This window comes from Manacus candei, unplaced genomic scaffold (assembly GCF_025592945.1).
Source record: "Manacus candei isolate 608988 ecotype Guabito, Panama unplaced genomic scaffold, ASM2559294v1 h1tg000023l, whole genome shotgun sequence".
Taxonomy (NCBI): Eukaryota; Metazoa; Chordata; class Aves; order Passeriformes; family Pipridae; genus Manacus; species Manacus candei.
The window spans coordinates 22,696,666-22,708,746 of NW_026138071.1; the positions used below are offsets into that span (position 1 = coordinate 22,696,666).

Below are 12,081 nucleotides of genomic sequence, written 5' to 3' on the forward strand. Positions count from 1 at the left end.
GGATCATCGAGTCCAACCTTAGCCCTGCACAGGACCATCCCCAAGGGTCACATCATGTGCCCTAATGGGTATCTACAATTTTTAATTACACAAGGGCTTCACAAAGCATATATGAATGCTCACAAATGAATTGTCCCCCAATATTTTAATGAAGGCTTTTAGAAATCAATACAATAGAACCAGAAGGGAGCTAAAGGACTTCTGACATTGTTTTTCAGAAGGCAGTAGAGAATAACCAATATCAGCAACAGCACATCATTAAATCCGTTCAGGAGACACAGGCTGGAGGTACCCAGCCACCGGAGATGTACCTGTTCCTTAGGCTGACCACTCACATTAAGCAACAGAAAGTGTTTTGACCAACACAGAAGCAGCACAGTCAGACCCAAAATTTGGGCAGAGTTAGAGAATTCAAATACTAGGAGATGTTGGGGAAAAAAATAAGAGTATATCTTCTCAAAGTATCAGCCTCTCTTCCAGGCTGTAATTCTGCTACTTTAACATTGAGGGCATCACTTCCATTCCTGCATTTCTGTGTCAGCCTTTCCAAGTACGCCTTTGAAATCACCGTGGAATACAGAATAAAACCTTTGGGGAAGATAAAACCACTCTCTCAAATTAAATTAAAGGTGCTGGGAAACAGAATGTCACCTGAGATACGCTTAAAGTCATGTCAAATTTATAGATACAGTTCAACCAACCACCCTTAGCTTATCCTCTCAATCTTTTTATCAGATTCAACAATAAATTTAGACAAGTAGAAAAATTCACTGACAAAAATCAAAGCCTACTTCAACATGTTTCTCACTTCACAAACAATGGTGTCTTGTTCATACAGCTTTATTCCTTTCTAACCTTCAAATTACTGGGCATCAGGGTGGGTTATCATGAATAACAAGTTTTGAACTCTAAAAAAAATTCTTTTCCATGCAAAAATAAAGTGATTATATATACAAGTAGATAATGACATTCTACTCATTCAGGTTGTTAGAGTCAATCATGAAAAGCTACAAAGTTCTATTGTGAATCACTGCTACTATATGAATTACATACAGGTGCTTGAAAGTCTATGGAAAATATTCTTTGTTCCTTAATATTTTACCTAACTTCTTCTTTGAAACATTCCACTCGTGTATCATAAAATCATCTGAAAAAACATATATGAATGTTCCTGGCTTTATACATTTTTATACCAGCAAAATACTAATGGGAAACAGACAAAATAAAAATATTTTTGTCAAAAAAAAAAAAAAAAAAAGGTCTCTTACTGGTCTCGAGTAGAAAGGTCTCCATTAGATTTATGAAAAGAAAATATTTAAAACAGGGCATTTTACTATCCAATGCTAGATACCTTCTAAACTTCTCTCCCCGTACAGAATTCAAATTCACTTTTGAGTACCCATTTCCCAGGGATCTCCAAAGACAACAAAGCAACTACAATACCTGCTTAAAATTGAAACTCAGATACTTTTCCATACTAGTAGGCAGGAATAAATTCCTACCTTGCACCTGCCTAATAAAGTCCTAGATTAAGTGTTCCATTTTCTTGTGTCCTCTCCACTGTTTTCCCCAAATCAAGCAGATGTTGTTGATCTGAATCTGCAGACTCGGCTATATCATCACTATTACACCTCACAGGTGTTTCTCAATAGCTCTTCTTCCTTCTTAATCTTTCATCACACCAGTTTTTGTTGAGGGCCAATTCAAAAATCTACATATTGCTCAGTCTACAGCCACACTGACAAAAAGGTGTCCAGCAACACTTTTTCAAATACATTATATGAACACATACAACTAAAAAAATACATGAAAGCTATTTAAAGGAAAAGCATCGTGTGAAAGAAAAATTAGTTGAAATCAACAGGACTAATGCCATTAAAATGAACTTTACATCAATATGGGGAGGGAAAAAGACATACAGAGATACTTTTGCTCTATCACATATAGCCCCACAGAGTAATTTTTGCAGCTCCAGGCAACAGAAGTCTCTGACCTCCTCCTAATACAGGCAGGTGACCCCAAGTAGCTCCATCAGGCCCCTAGAGAAAAAGCCAGATGGCAAAAGTAATGATGATAAAAGACCAACATACTCGCTTCACTGAGATGAATAGTGGAATGAAGGATGAAACCAACCAGCAAATTCAATTTATATGCTACTGTATTGTCTGGGGATAGGGATTTTTATGTATGACCACAGAAGCATATGAGTTTATGAGATGAAACTACAAAAGTGAAAATCAGCAAAATGGGAAAGTTGCACATAAAGAAAGTGAAAAAAGATAATATTATAATCTCAGAAAGCAACGGCCCAGTTGTAACGAGATTCAGTTATAACAATTTTTCAAATTTTTTTCAATGTTAGTGAAGGTATGTTATCAATATTTATCCCTTTTTTCTCTTTACATATACCAACATCTGAGTAATCAAACTTATCTCTGTAAATTAGGGTGCTCTGTGCTTTTATGTCAATATCTCTACAGGCAAAGAACCAGAGAAGCATATCATTTAACTATATATATTCCACATATATATATATATATAACTATCTATATTCCACATATTTGTAATCAAACCATATTTCAGTGTATCTAATGGAAGCAACAAAGATACATGCCAAAGCTTCAGAGATTATCCATTTTCCACATTTGTGTAGCTCAACCAACTTCAGTCCTTATTGATGCTACTGTCACTGGTAGAGAACCTGGCACTCTGAAATCCATCTTGCCCTCAGCTGTGGTGTCCAGGCACACAGGTCTAAACCAAATTTGGACTTAAAAGGGCAAGAAACTACTGCGACTCCAGTGTACACAATGCACATGTGATTCATGGGAACACCCAGGTACAATCACTTCAACAAACTCAACCTGATAAATTACAGACCTGGGACAACAGGAATTACAAATAAGCAAGAAGCTACCATATAATCAGAGCCATTCCTCTACTAAGACAGAAATAGCTGCTGTAGGGCAAAACATTATTCTCACAACCTGAAGCAGAGCATTTGTGTATATTTGCTCCAGCATTTCAAGTATTTCCTCTGTAAACAGTCAGCCAATGGGATTTACTTCATAAACATGCCTTTTGCAAAATAAGCCTCTCTAAATACTTACATTATAATGTGATTAATTAAATGGTGATTAACTTCCTGGGATGTACCTCTGCTTCTGGTCATCCTAGTGCTTAAGGACATTATTGCTTTAACTGTATTTTTAAATCTCCATGGCACCTAGGAGTCCAAACCAAGGGTCCCTCTGTAAAGCTCCTCTCTTCCATAACACTTGCCAGCAGATATAATTGATCAATTATAGATTAAAAATTCAGTTCTCCTCTTTCACACTAGACTGGCTTTGCCCTGGGCGATCAGATTGAATAGAGGGACGGGTACACACATTTTGGCACTGCCACTTCCCAGTTTATGATAAGCTGATGGGTATCAGCAAAGGGTTGAACAATTTCAAAAAGGAAATCTGTTGCAAGGTAGACAGGCTAGAAAAAAGCAGTTGGAAATTATTGTCTGGAGGATAAAGGCAACTACCAAAACAATAGATATCCATGGCTGAATTAGAGCCAAATTCAAGACATGAAGAAAGAGTTCCCAGAGTCTAAAGATAATTAAAAAAAAAAAGAAAGGAAAAAAAATTAAGATAAAGAAAAATCCTGATGAGTCAATTTCCTTCTGTAGGATTTTTTTTTCTCTAATATGTCATCTTTCTAGCAAATAACTAGACCCTTCTCCTCTACAATAATCCTTCGGGGTGTTGGGGGAAGCCCCTGGGCCAGTGGCAATCTCTCAGAGCTCAGCATGCTCTGCAACTGTAATTTCCTTCATGTAATCAACAGGACAGAAAAAGACAAAGCAACCAGTCAGCAACCAGACCAAGCTGTTATACAGGTTTATGGAAAAGGGGGAAGTAACTCTCCGATTTTTTCATACCTTAAATATCTCAGAAAGATATTCTCAATGATTACCCCTCTTTATTTAGTTACCTCCCACTAAAAACACATAATTAGTACAACTATGAACTTATTAATATAATGAAACTGCATTCTTCATATTTCTAACAGATTCCTTCAGTAAGGCTATTGGCATTTTATCACTGTCCAAATGACACCTTGCACAGTACACGCAACATGACCAAGCTTCTTTCTGTCACTACAAGGGACTTCTACACACAAGAACCAAACTAATCACCATGAATAAAAAGAAGTGCTATCAAAATGCTTGTTTGACTCTTTTTCTGGTGATATTTTTATTTACTGCTGGGGTTTACGCAGAGTGTGATGAATACTGCTGTGTCTTTGCATGTTCTTGTGTACCTGGAGCAAAAGCAATTGGTCGGATGCTGTCACCAAAGACAAGGCATTCACATCACCTCAGGTCAACCCTCAGCAGACATCTGAGGGCCAAATGGAAACAGTCCCTCTCTTTCTGCAGCTCTAGCGCCAGCACATCCCAGCTTCTTGTCAGGCTAAAATATCTAGAAGTAACTGCTCTGCCAAGGGACTGAGCAGAAAGCATTCACACTCTCAAACTGTCTTCTTGGGGGCTGGCAAATTTCAACAATAAGCCTTGTTTGGCAGCCTTAACTTCCATAAAACTGCACTCCAAATCATTAACTCCATCATATGGACCAGCTACATAATGGCATCTGAATATTCAGAAAAAAGCCTTTAAGCCAACTAGCACAGATAGACATTTTTTATCTATGAGGCTAGGCAGGATGAAATATTGACAATTGCTCCATGACATTCATTTTTACATCCCCTAGCTCTTGCCTACACAGGAAATGTACACAACAGAAAACTAACGCCCAAACCAAACAGAGAGAGCCTTCTGCTCATCTCTGCTGAAACCTGCCAGGCCCTCAGTCACCTGCCTCCTACAGCCTTCATTTCTTCCTCATAAACCCCACCCTAACTCTACCCTGACATTTTGCAGAGATACAGAAACAGCTTCTGCCCAAAAATACATAATCAAACGTGGACCAGCCTCAAACCTACCCCAGGAAGTCTGGAACTGAGCCAGCTCTAAAATTCCTAGTGCCACCAGCCATCATCCCTACCCTATCTCAAATCACAGTCTAGACTGCAGACTGACAACACATGCAGCCTCTCAGAAATACAGATAAACACACTTGGAGCAATTAGTGTCAGGCTTCAATCCATTGCTCAAGCTCCAGCAGTGTTACACAACCAACCTGGTCCTGCAGCCTACGTTTGCACACTAATCCTACTCCCTAAATCCTTGCCCATAGACAATTCACAGAGAGCCACCCAAAATTTCAGTGTTTCGCTTTCCAAACATTGTCCCCAGCATACAATTTACCACAAAGGGCACGGCAGGATTCAAAAATAAACACAGGTTTACAGCACCTATTCTGTGGATTGTTTAGCCAAGCTTGCTGATGACATCAGCCAAACCCACAGAGGTTGAGGATTATTGATAGTTTTAAGTTCCCTAATATAAATTTTTGGACAGCCAAGTCCTTATATCTGCTTTCTTGGATGGCCTTTGGGTTTGTCTGAAAAATGGAGTCTGTGTTTGATACATATACTAGCAGAAACCAAATCCCAAAGAGTATATGCCAGCATTTTCAATACTCCAGTTATTTTTCCTTTGTTAAATTTCAAGAAACCTCCAGATACTTTGTTAATTAACTTCAGCTTAAACTACAGAAAACTGTAGAAGTCACAGTGAATAGTAAATAATCACTCAAAACCAGATGAAACAAATCTCATTTATATAAGGTTCAATTTGTAAACAAGAGAACAAGACTGCTATTGTCCTCAAGAAGGTGAAGTGTAGGATCTCTTAGAATGGTAAATGTGGATTTCTTTACTCACTCTTCTTACAGGAGGAACTGCAGAATGATCAAAGGAATCACCCTAAACAGGAATAAGGCCCAAGAAATATTGTCTGCCCTGCCCATCATGAAATAAAACAAAACTCTCAAAAACCTCAGGCAAATTAATGTTTTGCAGTGGAAGTCAGACTACTCTATAATGTATTCCAATAACTTTTCAGTGAGAATCTCAGGAAAAATAGATAAACTAGAGTATCATTAGTTTATTCTTTCAGCAATCCTAGTGGGTAAGTGTAATACTGAAGGAAAAAAAAAAAACTAAAAATCACCCTTCAGTAAACACATATCTTGCTACTTATTTCACGGTATTAAGCTTCATGTGTAAATATTTTGTATGTATATAAAAATTTTATACACACAAGAACCAAACTAATCACCATAAATAAAAAGAAGTGCTATCAAAATGCTTGTTTGGCTCGTTTTCTGGTGATATTTTTATTTACTGGTTTTGGATAAATTGTGTTTCCAAGACACAAGGCCACTTAAGGTCAAAGAACACGCACTAATAAAAAAACCCACCTGCTTCCTGAGTAGAAACATGATTAACATAAGCCTTTTTACCATTAGCATGGTAAAGAGCTTACACATTTAAAATGCACAAGTTTATAGGTGAAGTCTTTTGAGTGCATTTTTGCCAACAAAAGTGCTTTGTAGAGTACAGTGTTAGTTCTAACTTTAAGGAATACACATGAAAACCAAAATCTGACTTAGGAAATTCTGTTTAAGAGGGAATTGCACAATATTAGTTATAAGTTTTAAGTAATTTATGATTAAATGGCTATAGTTACTGTCATTAACTACACTTCAGCTAATATTTCACATATTTAGCCTCTGTATATGCAAGTGTACCACACACCAAAACACTCCAAATTCCACTATACTTATTATTCTATAAATCTTAAGAAATTATTAAATTTTTCCACAACACAGTGTTTTGCAGTGTTAAAATTTCATTCATTTATTGATTCTTTTAATATAATTAACTTCAAGCAATATATTTTCTGTGAAGTGGTTGCTTAAATTCTCAAAAATATAATTATTTTGTAATCATTTTTTCAAGATCTTTAATAATTTTTGTGGTATTCAGTAATTTGTTACAGAACTTCAAAATATTTGGCAGCATCCTCTTAATTGCCCTTACTGCATGACATTCATTCAGGCAACCACAGGACTAGTTACACTTTGCATATACAGTGCTCATTACAGAACTATTTTACTCAGTTTAGGAATTTTGACATAACTTCATCTTTTGTTCCAACCAGAGCGGCATAAAAAATGAATTTTGGGTTGCCTTGAAAGAATGTATTTGCTTTTGATTCAATTGAGAGTAAGTTGGCAGTTTCTGGTTATAAAACTAACCTGTCTGGGAACACAGGGATGGCTCAGTAGGTGGTACTGGAAGTACAGCTGATTCAGGATTTTCTAATGGACTGTTTTTCTATCATTCACCCTGAATTATAGTACTGCCACGTAGTCCCAACACCAGTAACTGTACTAGTCACCTCTAGAAACCTAAACCAATGAAATTTCTTTTTCAAACACCTTTAAATTAAAATATGGTGTAGTACCAGCTACACGTATGCTTCTGGCATACCACCCGACTCATTCTGAATGCTCAGAAATAAAATAATTCCATTATTTTTGTGATGCTGAACCAAGCTGCTTGGCTCGTGCTCTCACCATAGGTATTAACTCATGAGAGAGAGTCCCGCCTTGTATGAATGTGCTGATGAATTTGACCCTCAAGTCACAAGACAAAACTGCTACCACCTTGTCCACTAAAACCAATACACAGTATTTAAAGGAGTGAACAATAACTACCCATTATTTTAAAGCTTTTGAGTTTGTATGAATTGGGAAAGCTAATTCATTATGACAGGTAAGTGAAAAGAGCCTTGTTTTTTCATTTTTCTCCTGCACTCAACCACTTACTTGTGACCTTTCAAGGTGTTGAATTCCTACCAAAAAAAAGGAAAAATTACATGCGAGAAAAAAAACTTGTCTTTGGAACACCATCCCACAAACACAATTACTCAGTTGGCTTGTGTGCCAGTGCAAGCTCCCATCTCCCACCTTATCACACATATCTATTCTAACCAAACACAAAAGAACTAGTGAAAACAAGAGTCCTGCCCAAGGATGCCAGCAGTACCATTCCACTGTCCAGCTCTCTAAAAGGTATGCCAAGGACCAGCTCTAAAGAGATCTGGCACCGAGTTCTCCATTCAGCCACCTGGTCTCTCGCACTATATTTTCACAGCTATGCTCTTATGTTTAATTCAAACAGTACAACCTCGCTCAGTAAACCCTTGAAGCAAGTATCAGGTTTCTTTTTCCTCTCCATAGAGGTATTTTGATTTGCACATATTTGGATGTTGTGCTTCTGAAAGGAAACTTAAACCACTCTCATATGAACAGTTACTCTTTTCTGGATTATTCTACACAGTTTAAACACATTCTCTGGATTTTCAAGAGGGATGTAGGGAAGTGAGTAAGGACTGCATGTTTTCTACTGATTTTTCTCCCTATATGAGTTTCTAGTTTAAACACATACAGATTCCAATGAAGATCTGTATAAATCTCTTAAAAAAACCTGTCAGAACAAGATTTATGAAAATGCCCTGTCCTTGGTGCTCTCTAACCCAATTAAAAACTCCTGGTTGATTGTTTTGTTTCAAAATACCACTAGTCTAAAAATACTCTTGTAAACAAACAGCAGTGAGCCACAGATCATTAGCTAGGAATCAGTACAGAATATTTATCTATGTGAATTGAGATGAAATGAAATGTAATTCCTTGTTTAATTATGACAGGGGGAAAATATATAGTTATTGTTGTGCGTTTTTTTTGGGGGGGTGGTTTTTTTTTTTTACAGGATCAAAGCTTGTTCAAAGACACCCACAAAATGCCTGAGGGCAGAAATTACAGTGCCAGAGTTTCTCCTATGCTCAGAATGTTTATCACAACAAAATATACTTAGTTTATCCATCATAAATATTTATTTTTCTATATGCAAAAAACATATAAATTTGTTTCAATTGCTAGAGATGCTAAGACATCTCTCTTTGGCTTACTTTTCTAGTGATTTTCTGTCAGGAATAACACAATTGATTCAAATTACATGTATTCTGATTAAACATTCATGAACTACTCTATCAAGCCTTAATAACAGCTCTCTCATTAAATGTTTACCATTATAAAGGTCTTACCTCAAAAATTTCAAAGCCATAGATGTCCAGCACCCCCATCACCTTCTTTCTGACTTTTGTTTGTGCCTTAAAAAAAAATTAAAGATTGAGTCAGTCATCTGTACATTGCATACTTGAGAATCAAGAAAATTAATGTATCTCATAAATAGGCTGTCAAATTCTGTAAACTAAAATATTAGGTATGGTTTCCCAAAATACACCTAACGTGAATATTTTTATAAGCTTAAAAACAGAGCAGAGAGAAATTTGTTGAGCTGTGATACAATTATTCACATGTACAACCAGGAAAAATGAAACTGGTAAATACAATTTTACTGTCCACTTTAATTTAAAGGATTTCTATTGATTTTTTTTACAGGCACAAAATGACAATACCTTAATGCTCTCATTGATCCTGGTAACAAGCCAAGAGAACAGTCGACTGTATAAATTCTTAGCCAGAGCATCACGGGCATAATAAGCCTAAATAGAAAAAAGAAGGAAAAAATGTTATAAATGCTGGGCTAAACCAAACCTTTTTCTGTCACTGACATATCTTAAAGGTGCTGTGAACTGAGTAAGACCAGCACAGGCAGCAGTGGCTCTGCCTAAACAGGCACGGGAGACAGACAAGGGGTGCCAAGACACTTAGGCAGCATCAGTGTCTTGGTGGTGCACCCCTCTGCCTTCCTGGCCACAGGCTGGCTGGAACAGCAGTCACAACAACAGCACAAAAGCAGCACTTCAACTCCCTTCCTGCTCTTCCAGATACCCTCTAAAGACTCACATCCCCCACCCTAATCCTAAGCAAAGGGACCTGATCAGCTGCAGTCAGAGAAACCACATTCCTGCCAGCCTGAGCTGATGAGACACAGGTGGCAATCACCCTGGCTCTGCAGCCATATAGGAAGATAAATTCACACTGGCAGCAAAAGTTTCTCAGCAGCCCCAGGCATACAACTCACATGCAATTACAGCAGCTACCCTAAATGAAAACAGTCTGCCACAACACTTGCAGCATGTGCTTTGTGCAAGTCTGTTTGTTTTTTAATCTCTGCAACATTCTCCACAACATTCTCCTATCCCTCATCTTTTGGAGGTAATTCACACGTGAAAACAAAACATCCAGTATATCTGAACACTTAGAAGCTGCTGGAAAAAAAAAAAAAGCACACTTACGCTTGTAATTTATTCAGTACAGCTGATTAGTTGTAGTTTTTATTTGGGCAGTAATGATTTAGTCACGTGGAATAAACTGCCACTTAAAATAATTCTTTCCTATAAAATCAGGACCTCTTTTTACCTGAGCCACATTTAGTGTTGTTGAAACTTTCTCTTGTTTGGCTTCAACCGTCCGGAAGCTGAAGGCTCTCTCCAAGACAGACTGGTCTATACCCGTCAACTCACAGATTTCCTTGAGTTCTAGCATCAAAAAGCAAAGTGTAAATATAATGAATCCTTCCCAGCCATTGCTTGTTCTTCCCCAAAACTACTATCTTTTAAGTAGTGTAGCATTTTTCCAAAACAGGCGCTCTATAACAGAAGTGTCACATTCTCTCCCCACTACGCTGACAAGCAAAGTTGTTAAAAATACGCACAGCACAAGGAAAGAGAGTTATTGGTTTTGAAAGCACTTTCTATCCAGTTATTTTTGTGAAGAAACTTTCCCTACGTTTATCACAGATTACTTTTCACAATGAAAAAACTTTCAAATGAAAATAAATGGAGTTTCAAAACGTATCAACTGCAAAAATATCACCAAATGAATCTGACATTACAGGCAGAGATAATCACTGCAAAAGAACAAAAAGCCTCCACTGCAGAAAAACCAAGTGGCAGAAACAGAAACACACAGCACCATTTAACATTTCAGAAGTGCTAATAAAGTAGGAAAAAAAAAAAAGAAAATTATAATTTTTGGAATTTCAAACAGAGCAATCAAAATTGCACAGAATTTAACCCATATTTGCCTGAGGGTGACCTCTGGAAACAATTTAATTGTAAGGATATTGTATGTCTGCAGAAATGACAAAATTAATGACTTCAGACAAATTAGTGGTTTTCCTCTCATCACTAGTCTCATCTTACCATTTTTATCTTTGATTTTACTTTCATCCAGGCCATTTGCACGAGATTCAGGCTTAAATTCAATATTTCCCAATTTCAGAACGGCTGCCACTACTTCAAAAACCGACTGTGTTTCATGATCCATAAACCCAACAATCTGCATAGCATTCTGGAAAGGGGACAGATAAAATTATGAGATGAGAGTATCTACATTTAAACAGATCATACTAGAGAAATTTGCCATTTATCTGCATTAAGATAAATTAGAAATGTTTTATGAACTCTTTTGCTACTAAAAGTACATGGCATAATTCCTATGCTTAGATAAGTAAGTTTTTTAATACAAAAGACAGGCTAAAGAAGATGTGATAATGGAGCTGGCATTCAGTCCAGTCCACTTCTAGGACTCATTCAGTATATGGGTTTCTAAAATGCAGTACTTTTTTTAGCCACTTAATTTAGTTTATAACCCATCCCAATATTTCACAGTCAAATGAACAGGTACTCCTGTCTTCTCAGACCAATAACTTTTAGAATCTAAATTTGCATACATTGGGTAACAAGGTCCTGTGGTCATCTTGTACAGTCAAGCAAAAACAGAACAGTAAATTATCATGAGAATCATCCCAGCCCTGTTTTTATTTTGACTTGGTCGGCATCACCTGGGTCATGAAGCTCAGTCACTGCCACTACACAGTATAACTTTTCCCATGATCTGACCATGGGGTCTGGGGGGTTTTTTTTCCTTCCTTTTTTCCTTTATTTTGTTTCTTTTTTTTTTTTTTTAAATTTTATTTAATTTTTTTTGCTGTCCTTTTCGTATTCCCATAAGAATACTCCACAAACTTGGGCCTTCTTAGTTTCTCTTGGTAGCTAAGCTTCCCTGTGCAAACACATTCTGCCTGTGCATGAGACAAGAGAGCCCTCCCAGCCCAGCCCTGCACGAACCGACAGACAGAGGG

At 37.2% G+C, this 12,081-nt stretch overlaps 1 protein-coding gene across 3 annotated transcripts in view; it reads right to left on the reverse strand.

The window, feature by feature from the left end:
• MYO1B (myosin IB) overlaps positions 1 to 12,081 on the reverse strand; it is a 112,347-nt gene that overhangs the window by 33,271 nt on the left and 66,995 nt on the right. For all 3 annotated transcript variants that reach the window (XM_051787772.1, XM_051787771.1, XM_051787770.1), the window contains exons 10-13: positions 11,141 to 11,288; positions 10,356 to 10,474; positions 9,449 to 9,535; positions 9,074 to 9,139 (exon numbers count right to left, since the gene is read on the reverse strand). In XM_051787772.1, coding sequence (XP_051643732.1) covers positions 9,074 to 9,139; positions 9,449 to 9,535; positions 10,356 to 10,474; positions 11,141 to 11,288 — 420 coding nt within the window. The remainder of the gene's footprint in view (positions 1 to 9,073; positions 9,140 to 9,448; positions 9,536 to 10,355; positions 10,475 to 11,140; positions 11,289 to 12,081) is intronic.